The 26121-nt window shown below is 41.9% G+C and overlaps 1 protein-coding gene and 1 pseudogene across 6 annotated transcripts in view; both read right to left on the bottom strand.

Moving 5' to 3' along the window:
* Positions 1 to 26121, bottom strand: part of LOC147008979 (glutamate receptor 2-like) — a 374530-nt gene that overhangs the window by 1057 nt on the left and 347352 nt on the right. Inside the window, exons 12-16 of one of the 6 annotated variants that reach the window (XM_085864444.1) lie at positions 19788 to 19986; positions 8775 to 9022; positions 7880 to 7994; positions 7104 to 7218; positions 912 to 1158 (exon numbers count right to left, since the gene is read on the bottom strand). In XM_085864444.1, coding sequence (XP_085720570.1) covers positions 7138 to 7218; positions 7880 to 7994; positions 8775 to 9022; positions 19788 to 19986 — 643 coding nt within the window. In that variant the 3' untranslated portion in view covers positions 912 to 1158; positions 7104 to 7137. Of the gene's footprint in view, positions 1159 to 7103; positions 7995 to 8585; positions 9023 to 19787; positions 19987 to 26121 lie in introns of those variants that run through there. The other 5 variants (XM_085864443.1, XM_085864442.1, XR_015053351.1 and 2 more) reach the window with 5 other exon arrangements.
* LOC147008980 (uncharacterized) lies at positions 1331 to 7097 on the bottom strand (annotated as a pseudogene).

Raw genomic sequence — 26121 nt, forward strand, 5'->3', positions numbered from 1 at the left:
AGAGAGAGAGAGAGAGAGAGAGAGAGAGAGAGAGAGAGAGAGAGAGAGAGAGAGAGACAGAGAGAGAGAGAGAGAGAGAGAGAGAGAGAGTTTGGGACTGGAGAGCGGTGTTGGGGGGGTGAAAGATCAATAAACCCTAACTCGAGAACCTACTACCAAGTGTGACCAAGGCTTTGGGATTTGTCAAAAATAAGAGAGAATGATCATGGTGAGGCGAGAAAGGAATCGTGATGATGGTACGAAACATCCACACACACCGACTTCCAGTTTTATACAGCAAGCTACCAAAAAGCCACCTCCAAATACCGACATAAAACACGTCACCAACTTATAAAAAGATGGCTTTTTGAAGGAACACTCTGAAATTCATCAGGTGGCCTGACTTCCAGGCTTGTTGTAAACACCGGCCACCATTAAATGATCCCTGCGTTTGCGTTTTGGAGGAGAGTTGGAGTATAGTGGTGTGTGGTGTGCACAAGCTCACATGGAAACCAATTTCCACTGTAACTCACAAAAGTGGATTCAATTTTATAAAAGCCCCTTGGGTCGGTTACCTTTTCCTCGAGTGCTTTGACTGGACACTCAAATTATTGCAGTGAAAAATCAAAAGGAGAAATCAAGGCAGTGAAAGAACTAGAGCAGGTGTTAGGAGGAAAGATCTGGTTGAAATGAAAATGTAACAATTGTAGAGCATCTTTCTCTGATATTTCCTCTTTCTTTGTTTTGTTTTATTTTTGTGCCCTGTGTCGAGGTTCAAAATGGCATTATCTGAGAACACGTTTGGCCACTTTATAAAATCCTTCTCTCATCTGCACAGATAAGGTTGTACGTCTTTTCCTTGAAATCTCTCTATTCTTGTTAGCAATTCCTGAATCAGATTTTCATCGTCTCTGTGCCATAAACATTATAGCCCTCCTTGTAGGTAAAACCGACAGGGTTTTGGCCGCCGGTACCACCAGTGTTATACTGTGGAGGAGGTGGTGGCGGCGGTGCTGGGGGTTTTATCAGCGTCTGCGCCAACAGTTTCATGCGCCGTGCCTCGGATCTGGACTTGTAGCAGAACTCAATGAGTGCCACGAGCATGGCGAGCCCGAGGCCACCGACGAGAATGTAAAACACCCCAGCAACATTGCTGAGGCTCAGTGCACTGGTTTTGTCCTGCAGAAACCAGAAGATAACCGGAAGCAGCAGGAGGGTGGGATGTTTGGGGGATTTTGTCCACAGTGGAAGAAGGCAGGGAAGACATTTAAGAGGGTAGAGTGGGTTGAGGGATAGAGAAGGGTGGGTGGAATTAATAAGAAAATATGAGCATAAAAAAATTGTTGTCAAAATCATTTCTGATGCATTATTGTAGGTGGCATTGAATGCTAAATATCGACGTAAAGACTTGTAGTCACAATCCAATTTATGGAGTCGCAGCACAATGGAGCTGGTTAAAGGGAAGTCCTTTGTGAAGATTGCTCAGGGTCGTAATCATATTAGGCACACACTAAAACAGAAAATGGAGATGAGGCAGGGGTCATTCTACCATCTTGTGAATGTAAATATGTAAATATGAAGTAATGTATTTCCTTTTTATGGCCCATCCAATTCCACTCTTGCACACACTGCACTCTCCTACCCCCACATTATCCTCCTCCCTTCTTTTCCTTTTCTCAATTGTATCTTTTTTATAATAATTTATGCCACCACGGTGCTTATGTAATAAATAGATGACCCTTTCAGGGAGGGGGGGGGGGACCAAACAACAAATCGCTTTATCAAAAAGAAGGGCACTCTTCGACGTCGCGACAACGCCAGATATTCCTCCGCCCACATTATTACATCATGATAATACTTGCACCAAGTTTGATTTAAATCCCTGAACCCAGATTTTAAAAAAATCAAATAATTCTCGCTGCCAGACTATGCGTTCGACCAGGTTGAAATTTAAAACATTTATTCCCCATGACTACTAGATCATAATTGTGACATTTCACATCGACTTATGAAGCGGTTAGAGATAAATATATTTTTTAGGATTTTCGTTCAATCCAATATGGCTACTGGACCATGTGATCTAATAATTATTTGTGAACACTCTGGTATCCCCAAGGCTTGGGGAACATGTGGGTGAAGTTTCCCCTCGATCTGTCAAGCCATTCTGGAGAAAGAGATTTTTAAAGGTTTATTCTTCAAAAAAAAATCGCTGTCAAACCACGTGACCGATGACATCATATGTGGAGAAGTTTTTGTTCCTCATGGATAGGCAGTTGTACCTGTAAACTTTCATCTCGATCTGTTCATCCATTTCTAAGACGAAGATTTTTGAAGGTTTGTGTGATAAAAACAATATGGCTACCAAACTATCTGACCGACGTTGCCCTCAAAAATAATTGTTGCTTTAATTCAGTGAGCTGATATGAAAATCCTGTTCCAATTTCAAGCCTTCTCCCAATCATCAGCAAGGTTATGGAATCCATCATCGCTTCAGACATTAAATCCTTCCTCTTCTCCAATGGCTTGCTTTCCGATCATCAATTTCGTTTCAGACAAGGTCACTCTACCCTTGATATGATGCTTCTGCTCTCCCAACGGTGGATGGAGGTATACAGTGCCAGAGATGAAGTCAGAGCCATCTCCCACGACATATCACATGCCTTTGACATGGTCTGGCACTCTGCCCTGCTCACCAAACTCTCTTCCTATGGTATCCAATGCCATCTCCACTCATGGCTCGTAGACTTCCTCTCCTGTCGCAGCCAATGTGTGGCCCTAAATGGACCTCAAAAATAGTTCATGGTTGAATTTATTGAGGTGATGTGAAGATGCTGTTCAAATTTGAAGTCAATCGGATGTACATTGAGGATTTCAGAAATTTGGCCGATGTTGACCTCAACAATAATTGGTAGTTGAAGTCAATGACCAAATATGCAACTCATTTTCAAATTTCAAGTCAATCAAATGAAAAATGACAATTTTAGAAATTCTGCCTATGTTGACCTTTTGGCCAAAGTTGACCTCAAAAATAATTGGTAGTTGAATTCAGTGAGGTGATATGAAAATCCTGTTCAATTTTCAAGTCAATCGGATGAAAATTGACAATACATTTAGCCTATCTTGACCTTTTCGCCGATGTTGACCTATTGGCTGAGGTTTACCACAAAAATAATTGATGTTTGAATTAATTGAGCTGATTTGAAAATCCTGTTCAAATTTCAAATCAATCTGATGAAAAATAACAATTTCAGAAATTTTGGCCGATGTTGACCTCAAAAATATTTGGAAGTTGAATTTAGCGACCTGATATGCAAATCCTCTTCAAATTTCAAGTCAATTGGATGAACATTGAGGATTTCAGAAATTTGGCCTCTGTTGACCTTTTGGCTTATGTTGACCTCAAAAATAGTTGGTGGTTGAATTCAGTGAGGTGATATGAAAATCCTGTTCAAATTTCAAGTCAATCGGATGAAAATTGACAATTTTGGAATTTCGGCCTATGTTGACCTCAAAAGAGTAACCACTACAACACATGGTCACTTGACATGTGGTAAAGTTTCAATTCCCTCCACTGAACGATTTTGAATGCAAGCTCTTAACAAAGTGCAGTCATGACGTACGCCATACGTACGTGCGACCCCCGCCCCTCCCCTCCCTTGAGACCCCTAATTTTTAAATAGCGTGAACAAACTTTGGCACATCATGGGTGATGAAGGTTGTGGTCAAGTTTCATTGGAATTGTGTGTGTAGTTTCTGATACAAACAACACAACAGGTATTTTTAAGGCCATTTTCCCCGCTTGAGTGGGGGTTCGCCTTGCGAGCTCCAGGACAATCTTCTCCACTTTACCCTATTTCCTGCATCTCCCCTTGTTAACCCCCTTACCTGCATTTCTTGTTTCACCACCTTCAGCCAAGTCTTTCTCAGTCTTCCCCGTCCTCTACTTCCTTCTACATTCATTTCCATCACTCTTCTTACCCAGTCACTTTCATTCTTCCTCAACACATGACCTAACCATCTCAACCTGTGTGTCTTCACAACATCCATCACAGGCTCCATTCCCATCATCTTCTGCAATTCATCATTTGTCTTCCTCTCGCTCTCTCTCTCTCAATGATAATCTGCACATCCACCGAACCATTCACATTTCCACCCTTTCCAGCCTCCGTTGCTGCTCTACGTTCATTACTCATGTCTCGCTCCCATAAATCATAGCGCTTCTCACATATTGTAGCATGCACCTTTCCCTTCAACTTCAACGACACTCCCCTCCTCGTTAACACACCACTCAGTTCCTGAAACTTCTTCCATGCACATCTCGCTCTCGCAACCGTCGCCGAGTCTGATCCGCCTTCTCCATTCAGCATGTCTCCTCGGGAGCAAAATGTTTTCACACCTTCCAACTTCACGCCGTCTCCAAGATCCAACTCAACGTTTCCATCTGCAACTCCCTTGATGCAGGCATTACACTTGAATGTAGCTTCCACACTGGTTAATGACCCTCTCACACCACGACATGACGACACTCAGCGCACATCGTACACTGAATGGAGTTCACTCTGACACCCTTCCTGCAGACAGCACACGGCCACTTCCCAGTCCTTGCCACCTCACCACATGTTTTACCACTTACCATCACCTTCGTCTTTCCGATATTCACCTTCAAACCTTTTGCCTTCATACATTCCTTCCACTTATTCATCTTCTCCTTCAGTCCAACCCTACTCTCCGCTATCAACACCAAACCATCTGCATACAACAACTCCCACAGTAGACCCTCCTTTACGCTCTGAGCCAGCACCTCCATTACAACTACAAATAGTAGTGGACAAGGTACCGACCCCTGATGCACTCCCACCTTCACCTCAAACTCACCACTGTTCCCATCCTTCGTCCTTACAGCTGTGCGTGCTCTCTCGTACATGGCCATTACTACTCTGAACAACCATTCCTCCACTCCTAAACTTCATCAATGCCCATGTCATTACTTCACGTGGAACCCGATCGAATGCTTTCTCCAGATCAACAAACCCAAGAAACAACTTCTTCCTCTTCTCCATGTACTTCTCCTGCAACTTCCTTACAATAAAAATCTCATCCGTCGTTCCTCTTCGTGGCATAAATCCAAACTGCATTTCATCAATCTTCACTTTCTTCTTCATCCTCTTCTCCAACACCCTTTCCAATACCTTCATTCCATGCTCCAATAACTTTATCGCTCGATACGAGCCACAGTGCAGAGGGTCACCTTTCCCCTTGTACAGAGGGACAGCGTACTCGGTTCCCAATCCACTGGAATGCGGCCTTCTTTCACCACGAGATAACAAATCTCTGTCATTCTCTTTTGAGTTTCTGAGAAGAAAGCAAACACCTATTTTGGGGACAACACCCCCATAGACCCCATCAGACCCCGATCTTTTTGAATTGCCTGAACAAACTTTGGTACGTCATGGGTGATGAAGGTTGCTGTCAAGTTTCATTGGAATTGCATGCGTAGTTGCTGAGAAGAAAGGAATCAACTATTTTGGGGGGCAACCACCCGTAAATCCCCTTGAGGCCCGATTTTTTTTTTTTTTAATGCCGTGAACAAACTTTGCTACATACTGGGTGATGAAGGATTTCGTCAAGTTTCCTCGAAATCATATGTGTAGTATCAGAGAAGTTGCAAGGGTTTGCGGACGGACCAAGACGGAAGGACGGACTGACGACGCACCGTCCCAGAAGCTCACAGGAACTACGTTCCAGGTGAGCTAAAAATCATGCAATCAATGCCACCTAAAATAAAAAGTCATATTTTACGTATTCATACGACTATCCTGAGATAATGCATATGCTTTTGCAAAATGGCAATCGCAAATTGAATCTTCCAAAAGATTAACTTGCAAAGTCAATGCGATATAAAAATACGCATGTTTACAACACTCACTACATCTGGACAAATGGAGATGCTTACTCAAAGAATATATATATATATATGCATTATCTCACAGAAATTTGAGATTTCTCATCAACTACCATCAGCTACCATGAAGAGTGACTTCAAAATCTGGAATTTTGTACAAATGGGAAATTTCCACAACCGGAGTAACATTCCACAGGTGCGCTGGCTCTAACCTCTGGCAGGTGATCAAATTGGCGCACCAAATTAACACGTTCGAGTAATAATGGACTTCTCAGGTCAATTTCAGATGCTGAAGCACTCCTGACTGCTTGGCTAATCAGCATTTATTACAACAACCTGCTGCTACGTCTAAGCTCAGGACAACCAGGAGGGAAATTTCTATGGATGGTCGAAGTTTAGGCCGATTGGATGGGCTTGTGCTGCTTTCCATTGTCACCCTCGTAAGTGCACGCTTGCATTGGGCTCTAGATTGTCCAGCAGTTTGGCAAGCCTGGTAGAACCTTGTCTGTGCCAAAGCATGCAATGATGCAGAATGCTAATCGGGGCTTTTTTTTTTTTAAAAACGTGTTGAGATTTAAATTGAGGAACAAAGATAGTTGGTGCAATGCCGTTGATATCAAATTGATCTGTTGGATTGGGTGTAAACGTATTGAGCACTCTTCATCGATGCATTTTATCCGTCCAAGAGTTAAAGTTTGCATGACCGGCAATTAGAGAGCCACGATGTGTATCAAATCGCACACCGAACTGGTACCATCCAATTCTACGATCAGGACATGTTTGATTTGGCAAGCACAGAACGAGAGAACCTTTGGTTCACCACACCCTACTCACCCAAATACATCCGAGGATGAATTTTTTTCAAAAATAAAACATCAGTTTCCGATGATGTACGAAGACCAAATTCAGAGGCGGCACCTCTCAGGACACGTAAATTCCGATAATAGTCGTGGACGTCGCTTGCAACAGATGCCGACCGCATCCAATTTGGCCCATCGCCATCCAAACATAAACAAAGCAATTAATATAATATGTGGTTTGGGGCCCACGGCTAATTCTGTGCAGCCATCTTGTTTAATGTGCCCGGTAAAAGGAAATGCAGCATTTCAATAGAAATTTCCCCCAAGGATACACTGCAGCTTCTTTCTAAAACTGATAGGCCTACCGCCCACAGTCCATTATTTATACCACCCATCTGAATTTCCCCCCATCCCGGACTGACCTTATTCCCGGAGTCCTTCCCGCCGCACTCTCCCTTATCGTACCACCATTTGTTTTTCAGCTTGTCTAAGATGCCTGCCTCGCTCAGTTTCAACACGGCAAGGTTTACGGGGGTGCTTTTGCCGGAGGAGATAACATAAATAACATCACCACATGTTATGTTATGTTATTGAATGCAGCCATTCATTCAATTGGTTCTAGCAAAGCGACGTCAGTACTCCACCACCGAGGCTGGATACCCCGTCGTTTTGGGTAATTGGCAAGGGATTTGCACCGAGCCCGGCCACCTGTCTGCCGACAAAATTGCAAGCATCGCCTCTTTTGCTACCAGGTTAAAATTGTGTTTCGCCGATTGTTGGCCGTAGCGACAGGGCTTCCCGATGATCAGATTCCTGTCTAAACGTCTCCATCCAATTCCCTGCGCCATCATGGTCGCCTAAGGGTTTTTCCAAAATCCGGGTCCACCTTCGAGCGGCACTCGATGGCTCTGGGAGGGCTTTGCTATCACCGTGCCGGGTTTGGTTTCATAAGCCCGGCAAGGTATTAGCAACAAGTGAAAAACCACGCCCAACCAGAGTGACCCGTGCTTTTTGGAAAAGCCATGTAAGATTGCAACAAAAACCTACCTTTAATCGTTTTGATAATTTCGAGTGCCAATAGTTACGCAAGGAAACAAGATTTCCGACCCTCATTTGCCGGCGGTGCCTTGCCGATTACATGGTCAGGTTTTGGGTTACCGAGGGTGACCGGGACTGGTCCAAGCCCAAGGAGGCTGACCTTGGAGTCACCTCCACTGCTGCCACACTCGCCCTTGTCGTACCACCATTTGTTTTTCAATTTGTCCAAGAGTCCTTGCTCGTTCAGTTTTAGAACAGCCAGGTTAACTTCCATTCTTGGGGCAAAGCCATATATGAGGGAGAGGAACAGCAAAGGGGGTCAGGGAGGTTTTGGGGTGAAGGGAAAACATCGAGTCAGATGGTGGAATGGAGGAATCACCAAGGTCTGCATGAGTCAAGCGTCCTCAAGATCCTTCATGCATAGCTGAGTCCATGTCAAATTTGTTTTTGCCTCTAAAAAGTGCATATACTCTAATACACAGGATAAAACAAACTGTCTATAACTGTGTCGAGGAATATTTTATCACTTTTGTGTTTCCACAGTCTAACTGATGAGTGACTCAGGATGTAAATGCACCACAGGTATATTAGTGGCTGTGAATTCAAATGTCTGTGCGCAAATGTATGTGTTTTTTGACAACCTACAAGCAGATGAAGCTGAACCGGGCAAAGGATGTCAGCTTCCAAGCACTTTGGTCATTAAAAAGAAAACAGTTTGTGGGTGACTAGTTTGTGGATAAAAAGTCAAAGGGAAAAAGGAGGGGGGGAAGGAAGGGAGGGTTGGTAGATGGGAAATAAAAGAAAACCAATCTACATTCACAGCAATGCAAACCAAGTTAAAATTAGGAGAAAATAAAAAACCTCACCTTTAAAAATGTAAAATATGTGGAAAACAATGCAAGAGACACACATCAGGGTGGGTGGAATACTATAACAATCTCGAAAGGCAAGGTGGGCAAAGCCTGCATATCACAGATGAAGTGCTAACAGCAACAAAAAGAAGTGGCAGGAGCATGAGCTCCACTGCTTGCCTGTTGTTATACTATTCCACCCACCTTAATGGCGATTTCTTTGGCGTGCCGATGCCGTAGCCTTTAGAGTCGAGGTTGCCTCCAACTTTCATGGTGTCGCACGGTTTCCGTTGCTCGATATACTCGTTAGTCGTAGACTCCAGAAGGAAGGCGTATTTGCCCTTCGACTTGCGCACACGCGCCACACCCAGGGCATTGGTTTTCACGAAGACCCAAGGTTCAGCCGACTTCATGTAGTTCCACATTTTCTCATATACGGCGATTTTAGAGCGCTGAGGAGGTAAATTGGGCATACATTGAGGAGGCCAAAAATAAGTCTGCAAAATCATGAAAACGACAACAACAGGATGAATATTTATCCCTGCGATGATTTTTCTCATCCAAATGTCGGGGCAGATATGCTAACCACCGTGGGAAAGGTCAAACAATGTTTCAAGGATGAAAGCTTCAAAACAAGAAAGAACCCTCTCCACTCTTTCTTGTTTTCAAAAAGAGCTCACACGAGAAACATCACTTCACCTTTGCTACGGTGGTTAGCACACCTCTCGAAATGTTTAGTTGACAAAAATCGTCATTCGTATTTTTCCGTCTGTTGCAGACCAACTCTAAGCTTTATAAAAAGCAGTTTTACATTATTAGTTCACGAAAAAATATTTTCACGAAAAAATAAGTGACCACTATATTCGTTATTGGTGTGTCTGTCTGTGTGTCTGTGTCTGTCTGTCTGTGTGTCTGTCTGTGTGTCTGTCTGTCTGTCTGTCCCGAGCATATCTCCATGGGTTTTGATCCGATCCTGATAAAATGTTGGTGAGAGGTTTATATCATGACCTAGTTGTGTTTTCCTGAGAATGGGCATGGTGCGCCCATTATAGGCGGAGCCACGCCCAAAAAACATGTGTTTTTAGGGGGTAGCCGATTTCAATTTGCATCTTCACCTAGGGGGTTTGTGGAATCTGACAGGGGTTTCGGTATTTGGTTAGTCCAATGGAACCTGCAGAGCCCCACGGAGCTCGATTTTTCATTTTCGTCCCAAGGTCAAGGTCACAAGGTCAGGAACTTAGAAAATTGCGAATTTTGACATAAAAATGCATCTTCACCGAGGGGGTTTGTCGAATCCAGCAGGGGTTTCGGTATTTGGTTAGCCCAATGGCACCTACATAGCCCCACGGAGCTCAATTTTTCATTTTCGTCCCAAGGTCAAGGTCACAAGGTCACAAACTTAGAAAATTGCGAATTTTGACATAAAAATCAAACAACCGCCCAAACTTTGGGAGCTAGGATGACAATATTTTTTATTTATAATCTTGAGGTCATTCCCCACCTAAAGTCTTGAAACCATTTTGCTCCATCTCGAACACCTTGCCCGTGGCGCCCCCTTCAAGTTTGTTTTTACGCTGATTTCATCAAAGTATGGATAATCCTTGGAGTGCGAAATGCCATACAGCCTATATGACGTTATATTGTTCCTGGAATGTTCCAGAGGAAGTTTTGAACCAAAGGTCATAATCCTTGACCTTTGACCTTTAAAGGCCACAAAGGTCAAATTTTCAAAGTCGTGGGAATCGAACCGGGTTTTCGACCTCCTTCGACAAACTAACTCCAATAAGCTACACCACGTATCCTGTTTCCATTTTTTAATGTCCACAACATTGTTTTGTGACCTTTAAAGGTTACGCAAAGGTCAAATTTTTTAAGTTGTTGAACGAAACCAGGTTTTCGACATTTTGCAGCTAATAACCTCTCACTCGAACCACATCATGTTGATCATTTTTATAACTTGGTCAAACATTATCACATTGTCTCATCCTTGACTTCTGAAACAATCTTCATCATCAAATACCGCTCGTGAACCATCGTCGTCTTCAGACTTGTTTATTTATTACACTCGCACAGACATTGGTGTAAGAGAGGATGGGGGAGGGGATGGTGAGGATGTGGGGTTTTTCGGTATGGAGGGTGTTCGAAATGTTCTACGAACAATAGTCATGGAAACATTTTAGTTATTATTAAATATATATTATATACGTTTAAAGAATGGGTGGTTAACTGCATAACATTATGTACATCCGACAGTAGCGACAACAGAAAACCACTTTTAAAAACAGGTGTGGTTAATGGTGCAATATTACGTGCAGTCTGCCAACCATTGTTGCTGGACTACAATAATTATCTAACGATAAATATAATACGCTAATCCAATCTGTGCCTGTCTGTCTGTCTGTCTGTCCGTCCGTATGTCTCTCTGTCCCACCCTGAAACATGCAAATACTACTCAGAGAAAAAAAACCCAGCAAAAGTTGCTTAAAATTAATCTAACCTACAGGATAATTATAAAATAAAGTCATGCATATAAAGTGCACACAGTGCAGTATTTGGAACTGAGATTTACCCAAGCAAATTTTTTGAATAAATAAAGTTGTTAAACTCATTTTTGGTTCGCGGGCGACAGCAGTTTGGTTCGCGGGCACCAGCAGTTTGGTTCGCGGGCGCCAGCAGTTTGGTTTGCGGGCGCCAGCAGTTTGGTTTGCGGGCGCCAGCAGTTTGGTTTGCGGGCGCCAGCAGTTTGGTTCGCGGGTGCCAGCAGTTTGGTTCGCCGGCGCCAGCAGTTTGGTTCGCGGGCGCCAGCAGTTTGGTTCGCGGGCGCCAGCAGTTTGGTTCGCGGGCGCCAGCAGTGACCACTATTTTCGTTGTGTATGTGTCTGTGTGTCTGTGTGTCTGTGTGTCTGTCTGTCTGTCTGTCTGTCTGTTTGTGACTCTCTCCAGAGCATAGTTCCGTGACGTTTGATGCGATCTTGATGAAACTTGGACACAAGCTAGATATCATAGTCTGGTTGTGTCTTTTTGTAGGAGGGGCGTCCCATGCCCCTTGTGGGCGGAGCCACACCTACTTGAACTTTATATGTATTTTCATTTTTTCTCTCGATTTTTTTTCTCGCAATTTAATTTCCTAGAAGCTGTGCGTAATGTCCAAAAGTACACCATATAAAAAATCCGATTTGAGTTAGTCAATTTTGACAAGAGATAGGTTTTTACAGTAGGGCTTCCTCAAAAGCTTCCACTAACTCAATTGTACCTATCGTGGCATTGTTCAATAATGTCCGCGAGCCATCGTCACCTCCCGGCTTGTACTCAATTATTTTGTTTTAGTGTCAGATGCAGACAACTCAAGACATTCCTCATATCACCCCCTGTTTTTGAGGTCTTTCAACCAGCACAAGAGTAAAAGGATTCCTGTTTGTTTGTTTTTTATTTTTGTGGTTTTCACCTTCTGCTACTCAGCTGGTGTATATAAAACCAAAGAAGTCGGTGAAGCCTCGATCGACCCATGTCAGCACGTCTATTAATTACACACCTGAATGGAAGGACTGTACTGTACATCCATCAATTGGACCTTGAATACCTCATACGAGCCTCGACATTGCATTCAAAAAAAAATTACGTATTACTGTACTATGACTATGTCTAGACCTTTCAATTTGACCTTTAGTCCTTTTAGACTATTAAACCTTCAGACCTTTATGGTGATGGTCACAAGTGAAAGTGCAGTGTGCTTGAACATGTGGATGTGCAGCAAGTTTAGAAATTTCAGTTTTCAGTTTTCTTGCACAAATTACGCACTGCACCAGAGATTATTAACAAATCAACTCTCTTCTAGTTGAAAAACCTTCGTAATAACTTTCTGCTATTTATCAAGTGTTACAACAACCAAGAGCTATAATGGAGCCAGCCAGTTAGCTCGCTAACAAGTGTTTTCATTATTTGTGGTACTAAGTGTGAGGATGGTGGTGGACTTTCTGTGTCGGGTGTTAGGATGGTGGTGGACCTTCTGAGGAGCCTCAGTGGTGCACATTTCTGTCGATGCTGTCGCTGATGATAAACAAGTGATGAAACCGGTGTGATGGCTGAAGGAGTTGTGTAGCATTGGGATTCTCCTGCATGTCTGCACCTGTAGAGGAACCCAGGTAGGGTTTGAAACAGCAAAGGGCTTACCTTGTGTAGCTTTTCTTCGTTGCTTTATGCAGCTTTCTTTGGCTGGAAGAGCATGGGAGTTAAGTTATTGAAATCTTTCCCGCAGGCCGATAATTTGAATTATTGAGAACTCCTGGGAGATTATTACGCTCGCCGAAGGAGAGGGTATTGCATTTCGGTCTGTTTGTTTGTCCACACAGAACTTTTGTGTTTTTCTCCGCAACCGCTTGACCGATTGAGACAAAATTTTCACCATAGGAGTGACTACTCATGTAGAATATTATGTTGATAATTATGAGATCATAGGTCATGTGGTGTAACAGCCATGTTGGAAAAACACAAAGTATTTGCACCTCTTTATCTCTGAAACCGCACCAAGGAAAAAATTTAAACTTGGCTCATGGCAAGTGCTCCTCATAAGGAGGAAGTGTGATTTTTTTTTATGACATCATAGGTGCCTTCATTATGACATCAAAATTGCATATGTAGAACGCTACATCTGATTCGTATGAAAATTGGTGAGGGTCATGTAGGGATAAATGGTCCACAGAAAAAAATTGATGATGTCATCGGTCACAAGATTCAGCAGCCACATTGGTTTGTTTTTTTTAAAAACCTTCAAAATCTTCTTCTCTGAAGTGGCTGAACAGATCGAGGTGAAACTTTACATGTATTACCGCCTATCCACGAGGAACAGAAGCTTCACACAAATTACATCATACTGTAGGTCACATGGTTTGGCAGCCATAGTGGATCTATCCTAAAACCTATAAAAAAAAATTCTTCTACAGAATGGCTGGACAGATCGAGGAGAAATTTCACACAAATGTTCTCCTAACCAGGAGTGTACAAGTTTGTTAAGGAATAATTGATAGGTCACATGGTTTGGCAGGCAAATTGGATTGAAGAAATATATTAAATAATGTTTTCTCTGGAAGCGCTTCATCAATCGACGTGAAACTTCAGAATTATGATCTAGTCCTGATGAGGCACAGATGTTTTAAATTTCCACTTGATTGGATGCATGGCCTGGCAGCCAGAATTATTCAATTTTTTGATCTGGGTTCTTTTTGATTTTTTTGACATATGTATGTATATGTATATATACATATATATATATATATATATATATATATATATATATATATATATATATATATATATATATATATATATGTATATATATACATACATATTTATATATATATATATATATATATATATATATATATATATATATATATATATATATGTATATTTGAATAAGGCTCACTTGGCTGTGCCTGGATAGGGTTAAGGGTAGAGGAGAAACAGCTGAAATGCAAATCCTATCCAGGTTTCTCCTGATGACTTCATCCTTGCGTTTTTCTTGTTTGGATTCTTTCTGATTACTCCAATGCAGGACTGTACCTATTTGGTCTTCCATTTGATTTGAATTGAATTAATTTTAATCTCATTCTGAATTCAATTGAATAATAATAATAATAATAATAATAATAATAATAATAATAATAATAAAAAACTTCATGGGTCTGGGTCTCAAAGTGGGACGTCTTGGTACCCAGTCATCACTGCCAGGAGTTATAAAGTGGCAGTTCTAATTATTTCTCATTAATTACATAACACACCAGTACGTAGACGCCACACAAAATACAACACACAAAACAAGTCCTGGCGAGGGTCTGCAATCTCTAATTGCTCTTTTTCTCGTCAAATTTCTGTTGATTCTGAGATTGATAACCGAAGTGATTTAAACCTTTCTCGGAATACAAAGTGCATTCTCCGTTCGGGTGCAGCTTTATTCTCACATAAATGTATTTAAAAGAGAAATAGAAATGTCATTATTTTCAATGTATATCTATTTGCAGAGAAAACTCATTCAACTTTTATTGACTGGTCTTGATCTATTGTGAGAATCTTGTTTGTAGAACTTTGTGAATACCGCACGTCCCACGTTAAACAATATGTCAAATGAACCAAAAACATTCCCAGTCATCATTCATACAAGCAAGGGCTCATTATAAACATTTTTACTTTTCGTTTTGGAAAGGCTATTTCCCATGAGCTTTGCATGTCTTGTAGTAAAAGTATCATATTAAAGAGGCAGAAATCGAACCTACAAACCTGCTTCATGTTCGCATCTTAGTAAATAGCCTATGATGATGTGATCCTGGGTTCAAATGTCATCTGCTGCATTGAATTGATAATTGCATCTGTAAAGTCCTCATAATACATGTAAATAGAAATACACTGATGTCTGCCTCTGTCATTATCTTGCATATGAATAATGAAAAATGGCTTTTTTGGTCTTCAGAGGTAATGCACAACACCAAACCCCAATAACTATAAATAGAACAAGGAAATGATGATGTTTGTCTTTGGATGGATAAAAAAAACAAAACTCTTCAGCTAGTAGAAACAAAATGTGATTTTATTTGACTTTCATGTGAACTTTGATCCTTTGAACATTGTTTAAGCCTCAATTTTAGGTTAATATTAAGCAATCATCATAGTATTGTTGTGTTTGTGGGGTAGATGGAGGAACTTCATCGTAAAGTGAGGATTGTATGGAGTAGCATGGTCCGTGGACGAGCAGGAGACATCTCAATATAATTTCAGTCGGGAAAACTGTCAGCTTAAGTTGTTACATGTCACCGCATTGGGGGGGGGGGGGTACTATGTTAACGAGGTAGGGATTAAGGCTAAATGATTGTGCGATTGCCCCCTGTGACCTTTTCCTATGTTTTTACACTTTCAAGACCGGCGATAAAAAGGAATCACGTCCTTAAAACAACAACTGAGCCAAACATTCCAAGCAGGTGAAGGTCCCGCCTCCAGGAATGCCATCGAGCAAACCATGTCCCTGGGGTGGATGATGGATGGGCGTGACCTGAGAAGGTTCGGTGGAGAGGACATAGTTGTGTGAGGTATGTGATTGGAGGCAAAAGGATCTGGCTCGCTGGCTTCCCCTTGACACGGTGAAGAAGGCTGCACGATTCTCGTGTTTGTGGTGAGGCGAATTTGTTCACGTGCTGGAGCAAAACGATAGCCATTGACTGTTCAGCTGAGTCGTGAAGTGGGTAAGTTTCTGAGGAGGGAAGAAGAGCGTGCCTCGTGGCCTTATCATGGAGCCTCAGATATCGTTATCGTCGTCTGGTCAAGGAGGAAGGAAGGCGATTGTGGTGAATGGACCTGGTGCAAAAGAGGAACGGTCGGCATATTCGCTCGTGAAAAGAAGCTTCACGGCGGTTTCTGAACACTGGCGTCGAATACCGCCACACGAATACCTCACGTACGCTTCCCGCCCAGAGAGCGGCTCGGCGCCATTTTGGGTGCAGTTTCCAGCGCAGGACGACGCAGTTCGATCGTCAAGCTCGAAAAGATCATCTCTGGGCAAAGCTCAGTGTCAGAATGAAGAGAGTGATTTTTATTTTGTTTTATCTTTTCCCCTTTTCCATTTTTGTAACTGTGTGTAGAGGCACCTCAACTTTAGGCTGTAAATTACCACACGTTTCATTACCTCATGCTTTGATTTATTCTCATTATTACGCTTTGATTTATTCCTCTTATGAATACTTGATTTATGTTCATTAGACCCCTATTTATTAAGATTGCCTGTGTCTGTCTATTCATTGTGGGTTCGAGTATAATCCCTTGTCCTCCGTCCTGGTGAACACATCTGGTACGTTCTTCGCCGCCTCCCGTCCCACGCGTACCTCTAGAGGAAATAGTTCGGCTATCCGTCCAGGTTGGTCTTAACCGGCGTGGACACAACAGTATTATCAGGTATATAATCAATTCAGATTATCTTCGAACTTAAAAATATAGAATCCATGGCACTTCCATTGAAAGTGTCGGTTTGAATCTTCTTAAGCACCAAATATTATAGATATATTTCCACTCCGTCAATTTATACTAGAATCAAAAAGTCTGTGTGATTCATGCTTTCTCTCCAGTCCCCTGGCCTACGTGTCATGCTATGATGTGGAAGAAGCATCACAGCATCAGCGATTCACTTGTCGGATTTTCAAATTAGCAAAGATTGCATGCATTTACATTTTAACAACTTCATCAGCCTGAGACATTGGGAAATGCCATTTGTGTTTGAGTGATGATGGTACTTCCGCATGATGTTGTGCCCGATCCTACAACTAATGGGGTTTGGCTGGCTTGGGTATTCTCATTTGAGCGTATTGCTAAGAATGATGGAATTCCAGGTTCTGCCTGTGAAGCCTGTGTGTCATACAAACACACACGTGGTGCTTTCAAAAAGTTATATGAACAAGATGCTCAGGGGAGTTAAAGACATGCCAACAAAAGGTACACGAAGGCGTATATGCAAAAAAAAATTTTTTAAATGTATTTTATTATGAATTACAAATCCTTATTTGTTTAATACTTGTGAGGTACCCATGTTATGCACTGGAGGGAGCCAGATGCAAACAGACATTGTGGAAACAGCGAATGTCAAACCATGAACCAACAAGAAAAAGAGCAATCAGAGATGGCAGACCCTCGCCAGTACTTCTGTTGTGCAGTGTATTTTGTGTGGTGTTTGTGTACTGGTGTGTTACGTAATTAATGAGACATAATTAGATCTGCCACTATATAACTGCTGGCAGTGATGACCGGGTACCAAGCCGTCCCACTTTGATGCAACCCCGCTTTGATCGGATGCCTGACCCTGACCCATGAGATTTTTATTTATTATTGTTCATTATTCAATTGAATTTTGAATGGGATTAAAATAAAATCAATTCAAATCAAATGGAAGACCAAATAGGTACAGTCCTGCATTGGAGCAATCAGAAGGAACCTGAACAAGGAAAAAGCAAAGATGAAGTCATCAGGAGGATCCTGGATAGGATTCATATTTCAGCTGCTACTCTTCTACCCTCAAACCCATCCAGGCACAGCCAAGTGAGCGTTATTCAAAAAAACAAGAAAAGTTTACATATGTACCCGTATCAAAAAATTAAATAATTCTGTCTGCTGGACCATGCGTCTGATCATGTTGAAATTAAGAAAAAATATATTCCCCATAATGACTCGATCATATTTGTGAAGTTTCACGTCGATATATTAAGCAGTTCCAGAGAAAACATTATTTAATATTTTTCTTCAATCCAATATGGCTGCCAAACCATTTGACCTCTCAATTATTCCTTGTACACCCATGGCTTGGGTAACATTTGAGTGAAGTTTCCCCTCGATCTGTCCAGCTGTTCTGGATCAGAAGATTTTTCTGGCTTTTCGGGTAAATCCAATATGGCTGCCAAACCATGTGAGCAGACATATGTGTGAAGGTTTTGTTCCTCATGGATTGGCGGTCATACCTGTAAAGTTTTGCCACTTCAGAGAAGAAGATCTTGAAGGTTTACAAAAAAAAATACCAATGTGGTTGCTGAACCTTGTGACCAATGACATTATGAATTTTTTTCTGTGGACAATTTTATCCGGACTTGACCTTCAAAAAATTTCATACTGATCAGATGTAGTGTTCTGCATACGAAATTATGACGTCATAACGTCTTCAAAAAAAAATCACACTTATTCCCCATGAGGAGTAGTTGCGGTGTGCCAAGTTTAAATTTTTTCCTTGAACCGGTTTCAGAGAAACAGACGTCCAAATTTTTCCCATTTTTCCCAACATGGCTGCCACACCACATGACCGATGACATCACAATTATGATAAAACATTCTACATGAGTAGTCAACCGATGGTGAAAATTTTGTCTCAATCTGACAAGCGGTTGTGGAGAAAAACATGAAAAAAAACAAACAGACAGACAGACAAACAGACCTAGACACAATACCCTCTCGAAGGAGAGGGTAATGATTTCCACATTTCTGTTTCACCTTCAGTCGAACATCAGGCAGGGACAGCGGGTTCGTGAAGGACTTGAGCAAAAAAACTTACTGCAGCTGACCCCAACAGAAGTAAGGCGGGTAATATTTCAATGATGTCAACGGAGAAACTGCAAACCCCGAATCCGCGAATGCCAGCGGTCGAAACCGTCACATCATTTCCTCATTCTCTTTTAAACTCAATCTCTATATTTTCATTCCAAACAACAGCATCATTCCAATCACAAATTAATACTATTCCATTAATATAACAAAATACCATTCATGGAACCCGTTGAATGCTCATCTGAGCTTGTGATGTTGGAATCATCGGTTAAAATCCCATACACTGTGCAGATTTGTCCATTGCCCCCGATTCATTTAATTGTAAATCATGTAAAAGTAGAATGATGTCTCTCAATGAATTTGTCCTGCATGTGACGTAGGAGAAAGCTACCGTCTCAAGTGGGAAACACGACCTTAGACCGTCTGAAAATGTCCCTGGGAACCTCAGGAACGTTGTTTTGTCAATCTTTCTTTCATGAACCTTTCTTGAACCTTGGGCATCGTGTCATGAGTAATGGAACCTGATGAAGAACTAAATGATGGGTCCAGCTCTGCTGTGTCATGCCATCATTATAGCAGCAGACAATTGTCCATAATCACAAATTCCTTTCTCGTTTTTATCCTCACAATTTAACTCTTGTTATCGCCATGTCAAGAGAAAACAAAAGGTATTCAATTGTAGAACATGAGGATTTAACTCGGGCTTAAAAAACAATATTTCCATCTTTCTGTTATATCAAGTTCTACATCTTTATGTGGCTTTATCCCAGTGCATATGTATTATCAAGATATGCTGTCTCTACAGTAATTCATTCAGACTAGATAAGTCCAAAGTCACAATGTCTAATGCCCATGCCAGTGATAGTGGGATCATAAAGCTACAAGCACATCTAACATAACACGAACATGCACAGTTGATTGTTTTGGATAATTTTTTTTTTTGCAAAATGGGCATAAATTGTAGTTATATAACCATTATTTCTTCAGATAGAGTTTTTGGAAAGGTGTGATGCTCAAAGTAGTCTTTTATTTGTTTTATTGTCCTTGTATCACATCTTATGATAACACGACGAGAAGGAACGCATGAATGATGTCCACATGTGATGAATATTTCTCGACGAAGGCAAAACACGAAGAATATGAAGCAATTCTTACCCGGAAGAACTCCTTGGTAGAACCAGAGTCCACCGTACCGTAAGCAATTTCTGTCTGCTTGGCCAAATCATCCGAACTCTCGATGGGGGATACCATTCGTTCAACGGTGAGGAAGGCAGCCAGGTTAGCTGTATACGATGAAATGATGATGAGCGTAAAAAACCACCAGACACCTCCGACAATTCTTCCCGACAGTGACCTGCATGAAAGAAGAATGGCAAGCAATCATCATTTGATTCACTTCTTCCCGTAACCTTATCCTTTCTTTCCACCGGTGAGTTCATAACTAGTTGTCATGTAATTTGGACCATCTCAACTAATGGGAATCCTACACTAACCGATTCAGAACCAGCAAATTCCTCCAAACTCACCGGATCATCCTGATTATGGGAAGCATGGAGTTTGGTTCTGGTATGGACTAGTTCCAGCCCAAAATAGTTCAGAACTTGCAGGTGGAGACACTGCATTTCATTAGCTTCAAAGGAGTTGTTGTTGTTGTTGTTGTTGTTCTGTATGCAGCCTGTTAGTGCTGGTTGGATCATTATTCTAAGTGTGGCTGTGCTGCTTATGCAGTGCCCCTGTTACCAGTAAGCTGGTAATCATTTTGCCGACATCGGAACGATGACAAGCTAAGTGAAACCACCTGGCGTTATTAAAACGGCATGACAGGGGCTTTTCAAGACCCTCAGTTCTTAAGACCCTGGGATGCTAAGAACTCAAGACCCGAAGATCTTAAGCCAGCAACCTTAACCATTAACACAACACCAGGGTTTTCAAGGGAGTGAAACTTCTCTTTAATCCATTGCTTTTTGAATAAGATCCAAGAACAAATAATTAAAAAATAGTCAAAAGGATTACACTAAATCATGGAAACATAGTGAACATCTTCATGACATTATTGTTTCCAACAGTGTAGTTAACATGAACTCTTATTGTAGTTAAAATATTGGATTCGCCTACCGATTTCACCAATGTTGACTTACCAATATTGGATTTGTAGTGTGTTCAAGTGAAAAGGCCTCACGTTTGACGCACAATAACTTGTTACCTCCGCTACCGAACAAGTTACGGACGGATTTGGCTGAAACTTGGTGGAGAGGTTGGGTGTGTGCCACGGAAGAATTGATTAGATATTGTTGAAGATCAGGATCCGCTCTGGATACTATCATTTTTTCAGTGATTCTTCACCAATGAGAGATATGGCTAAAAACTTGATGGATTAGTTGTGTAGGTGACAAGAACAAGCCAATTCGATTTTGGTTCAGGTCCGGATGCAGATCCAGATGATCAGTGGGATGCAAACCATAAACTGTTCAGCGTGGTGGTGATATGTGCTCTACCGAGTGCGGTTCCAGTTAAACCTCTGTCGTGAATGACCTTTTGGTATCTCGGTTGTTTATCATGCAATTTGTTATACCACTTGTCCAATACGGATGTTCATTAATTTCGTACGAAGCTGCTGGTTACATAAGGGCTGGGAGCACTGCTGAGCTGCTGATGCAGTGCCCCCTTTCGGTTAAAGCAGGAACTTGCAATTTGTTCAGGGTGCCGGTGATAACACGCCTACGGTTAGGTTAGAGGACACTTTGGGATCCGATGTGTCCACCAACTAATGGTAGAAAATGGGACAACCAGCTTAACATCCATCCGGGAGATGGCACACACATTGATGACTCGCCCTGTACGTGAAACACCAGGATGAGAGTTAATAGCTGGACTGATATTCTGTTACAGGCAGACAGCTCAGAGGTGATTGCATACCTATAGACTATCCTGCCAGCCCCACTGTATCCACAAATTGTTCTGAACAGTTCATTTCTTGTATTCCACTGATCGGCCGGATCTGCATCCGGATGTTAACCAAAATCTTATCGGATTGATCTTGTCACCTAACCAACTCATCCACCAAGTCTTGTCCGAATCTGTCGACAACCTTTTGAAATATAGTGCTATCTATCGTTTGTGGCCCCATCTCTCAATGGTGAAGAATGGCCTTGAAAACATTTCATATCTAGATCCAGATCCAGATCCAGATCCGGATCTTCACCAAAATGTAATTAATATTTCCTTGTCACACACCCAACCTGTCCGCCAACTTTCCGCCTCATCTACCCATTTTTGAGATATCATTCTCGCAGATAGACAGATGGACAAACAAACAGCAGGTGAAAACATCACCTCGGTGCACCTTCGGTGGAGGAGGTAATTAAACAATTTACTCGCTTTCATTTCCAACGAATATCCTTTAAACATCTTATTAAAATGACTATCACAAAATCCTGTTGCACGTAATCATAGGATCTGTCGCAATGACTCAAATAAATGCCAATTAATGCCAAAGTTACCATAGAATCTTTGACATCCATGGAGCTGCCCGTCACCTTCACATCCCCTCCAGTAGACGACATGCTTTGTGATGCAGCGTCCCCCTGATGGCAGTGCACCAGAACATCAATTCTCATCGAACTTCACCTCACCAGCAATTAAACCGGGATGTGGCAGCTCAGAAGTAGCTTACCAAGTGAGCTTTTGCACAAATGCTCCCTTTTCACCTACTCGCCCACGCAAAGATTTGTGGCAATTTGAAGTTCAAATAATTCAAAGATGTACAAGAAAAGCAAATTACCAGGAGCAGGCCGTTTGTCCCATCAAGACTGTGCCAACGCAGAAGTCCCACCTCTTGCAGGTAGTTCTCATTAGGACATAAGCAATATAAGGAGATAAAGGACAGTTGTTAGGGTAAGATATGCTTGAGGGGGTAAGGTGTTGTTTGAGTGATTTCATATTTTATGGAGCATGTAGATAGATTTTGATCAAAAAAATTTGCTCAGTGTGTCTGATTTATAAGATTACTAACAGGGGCTACCCGGCGCTACCTGTGGGGAGGGGGGAGGGGGTTACCACCTGGCATTGTCTGGCTGGGTGAGCTTTTCCCGGTGGTGGTTTTAGGACATGTTGAACATTGAAAAGCTATGGAGTTATTGGCCTCATGGTGGTTACCTTTTCCCTGTGGGCTGGCAGTAGCACTGCCTGATCCCATATCCCAATATACACTTCATAGCGGCCTTTAGTGGCCTCAAAACTGATGTCAAGGCCAACGTGCGGTACCTTACAACCTTGCTCAGATTCTGAAGTACCTACACCCCAAATTTGCAACCTCGACGTACAACGGTTTGGCCGTGAAAGAATAACGGACAAACACACAAATGCACAAACACTTGTAAATATTTATATAGATAGTATACCCATGTCGTTTGTGTCCTCCTTTGTCTGGATCTCACAGTTCAGTGACTGCAAAATAATATCCGAGACGCAGCAAATTCAATCCATTGTTCTCTGACAGCTGTGTAAATAGGCCTCAAAAAGTGTCCAATATGATACAATTTCAGTTCCAATGCCGGAGGTGACAGTCCATGTTGAAATATCGACTTGGACTTTTCCTGGCCCAGATCATAAATGGAAGTGAACAGCCCTGGGGCATCACCCATCGTTTTGATTTTATGGTTGGAATGGTTAATTTACTCAGGGGGACAGCATCGCCTTCCGTCATGGCTGCTGAATCACAGTGGCAGTGATTGTTTGGAGTCATTCGAGATTGGTGTCGATATGTCGTCTCGCGAGTCATTTGGCTGGAGATTTCTATGACGATGGAGACACTCAGATGGATCTCTGAGATGAATGACATCATCGTTTAGAAGACCACTGGTGATGGACGAGAGTCGAGTCCGACCTTTCTCAGCGCACGTCAGCTTCGTTAACGATAGCTAGTAAAGCTTCAAGTCATCCAGTTTGTTCCAAGTGGAAGAAATAATTAACATTTAAACAGGCGTTAACATTGATTTTCAGGTGTGTTCATCTCTTTGCGTCCCATGTGCTGCACGTTTCATTTCTTTGCGCAGAGATCTATAGAGATGGATTATTATTGATTGCAGAGCAGGATTTGAGATCTCTTTGCGGTGAACTGTTTCATAAAATTTAAGTGTATTGAAAATCTGTGCTTGCTTGCATCATCCGAAGCATTTTGATAAAAATGGAGGGATATTATAATTGTCTCCGTCTGTCTGTCTGTCTGTCCGTCCATCACACTATACTATCTCCTCCAAAACGGTTGTGCAGAAATTCATCAAACGTGGTAGTTATGACCACCACCTGGCAAGAATATGTGAGAGCAGTGTCAATTTTGGCCGTACCTCCAGGGGCCCTTGAGCGGTGTGAAAAAGTCAAAAAAAAGAAACCCCCAAAAACGTAATTACGGACACATTTTAAACTTGGTATATGCAATCAACATTGGGTTTGAAAATCAACACTGAAATACGTATGGAACAATTTTTTGGATATGACCCCAGGTCCATCTCCCAGGAGGTCACATCACTTAGGGTCACATCTCATCACTTAGGGTCACAACAAAACAAAACATGAACTCAAAATTTGAAATTGGGTCATCCCTAGCAGAATTATTGCCATATCCTTATTTGCCCAGCACCCTGAACAAATTGCAAATTCTTGCACAAATAAACTTCAAGCAAATGTCTTGCCTGGCCAGCCGCTTCGTGAAATACATGGGATTCGGCTAACCCCAAGAGAATGTGGGTATAATTACGGCCATTGAAAGGGTAGTGGTAGTGTTAGTTGGGGTGGTGGTGGTGGTGGTAGTCGATACAAAACATTATACATAATAACTTTCTCCGTTTAAAAGCTTTTACGATGGAAATTAAAGAGAACTAGCGGGCACTCTTTGACGTTGCCAGATATACCCTAGCCCACATTATTACATCATTGTATGAGGCTTCTACCAAGTTTGATTTAAATCCCGGAACGCAGATTCCAAATATGAAATCATTCTGGTTGCTAGACCATGTGTCTGATCAGGTTGAAATTTGAAACGTATGTTCCCCATGACTGCGAGATTATAATTGTGATGTTTCACGTTGATTGATGAAGCTGTTGAAGAGAAAAATTAAAAAAAAAGAGATTTTTTGTTGAATCCAATATGGCAGCCAGACCATGTGACCTATTAATTATTCATGAACACCCTGCTATCCCCAAGGCTTGGGGAACATGTGGGTGAAGTTTCCCATCAATCTGTAAAGCCGTTCTGGAGACGATTTTTAAAGGTTTATTCTTCGAAAACAATATAGCTGCCGAACCATGTGACCCATGACATCATAGGTGGACAACTTTCTGTTCTTCATGGATAGGCAATCATACCTGTAAAGTTTCACCTCAATCTGTTCAGCCATTTCAGAGAAGAACATTTTTGAAGGCTTTTATGTAAAAAAAAAAATAAAAAGGCTACTGAACCAACCAAATGACCGATGACATTATCAATTTTTTTGATGACCACAGAGTTGGTGGTGGTCATGTGATTTCATTGTCCTTTGTGGTTCAGAGATTTGCAGTCATGATTTCATTCCTTTTTCACGTGCTATTTTTTTTTTCTGAATGAGCCATTGATTCCTGAGTGGCTTTTATCGGGTTGTAATTGAAGATAATCACGCGGCGACACCGAATAGGTTGTCGCAACATTTGTTTGAAAATGCAGTATAGTAACTAGCGATAATGAGCGAGTATGTACATTTTCACTCATGATAGCGAGCTAAAAAGTATCGCGATCTAGGTTCATCTATACCAAGTACAATGCAGATGAGTTTAGCGGACCGTTGATGCTTCGTCTAGGAGGAGATAATAAACACTTAGCTCCAGTATAGTATAGATTACAAAGCAGGAGTATCCGTCTGTCCGTCTGTCTGTCTGTCCGTCCCCAAACTACTCCCGCAGTTTTGGGGCTAGCCCCGTCAAACCTTCTGTGGAATGTTTTGGAGTCCCAGCAGATATCCTCGGGTGAGGTGGGAGGTTTCATAAATACCTCAATACAATTAAGAATTTTGACTTTCGATCCGTACGAAGCTGCTCCCGGGCACAATCACGAGTCCGGCGGAAGCATTCGCTGGTTTGATAATATCTCGGTGTAATTGTGATTTCGAGTTTCCACCTGAACGACCCCGCTTTTATCTATTCTGAGGTGGGTCGTAGGTATCATTAATTTCTCAATACAATTATGATATAAATTTCAATCCAGACAAAGTGTTTTGTATCTGTCCTTTCTCACTGACAGATTCGTCTGTATTGGGTGTCACATGAGAACAGCGACGATATTTGTTTACCTCACTTAGTGTTTGTATTTTGTTATATTCATGGTATAGTATTAATTAAGCCTGGTGTTGGCTTTGCAGTTAAGGTGGCTGGCTTGGGATCTTAGGGTCCTGAGTTTGAGCCCATGTTTTTCTGTTGAATTAACACCAGGTGGGGGTGACTCAACCTGTCATCCTTCTGA

Source organism: Eptatretus burgeri, chromosome 18 (assembly GCF_056783735.1).
Source record: "Eptatretus burgeri isolate ZD-2024b chromosome 18, Ebu_testis_v1, whole genome shotgun sequence".
Taxonomy (NCBI): Eukaryota; Metazoa; Chordata; class Myxini; order Myxiniformes; family Myxinidae; genus Eptatretus; species Eptatretus burgeri.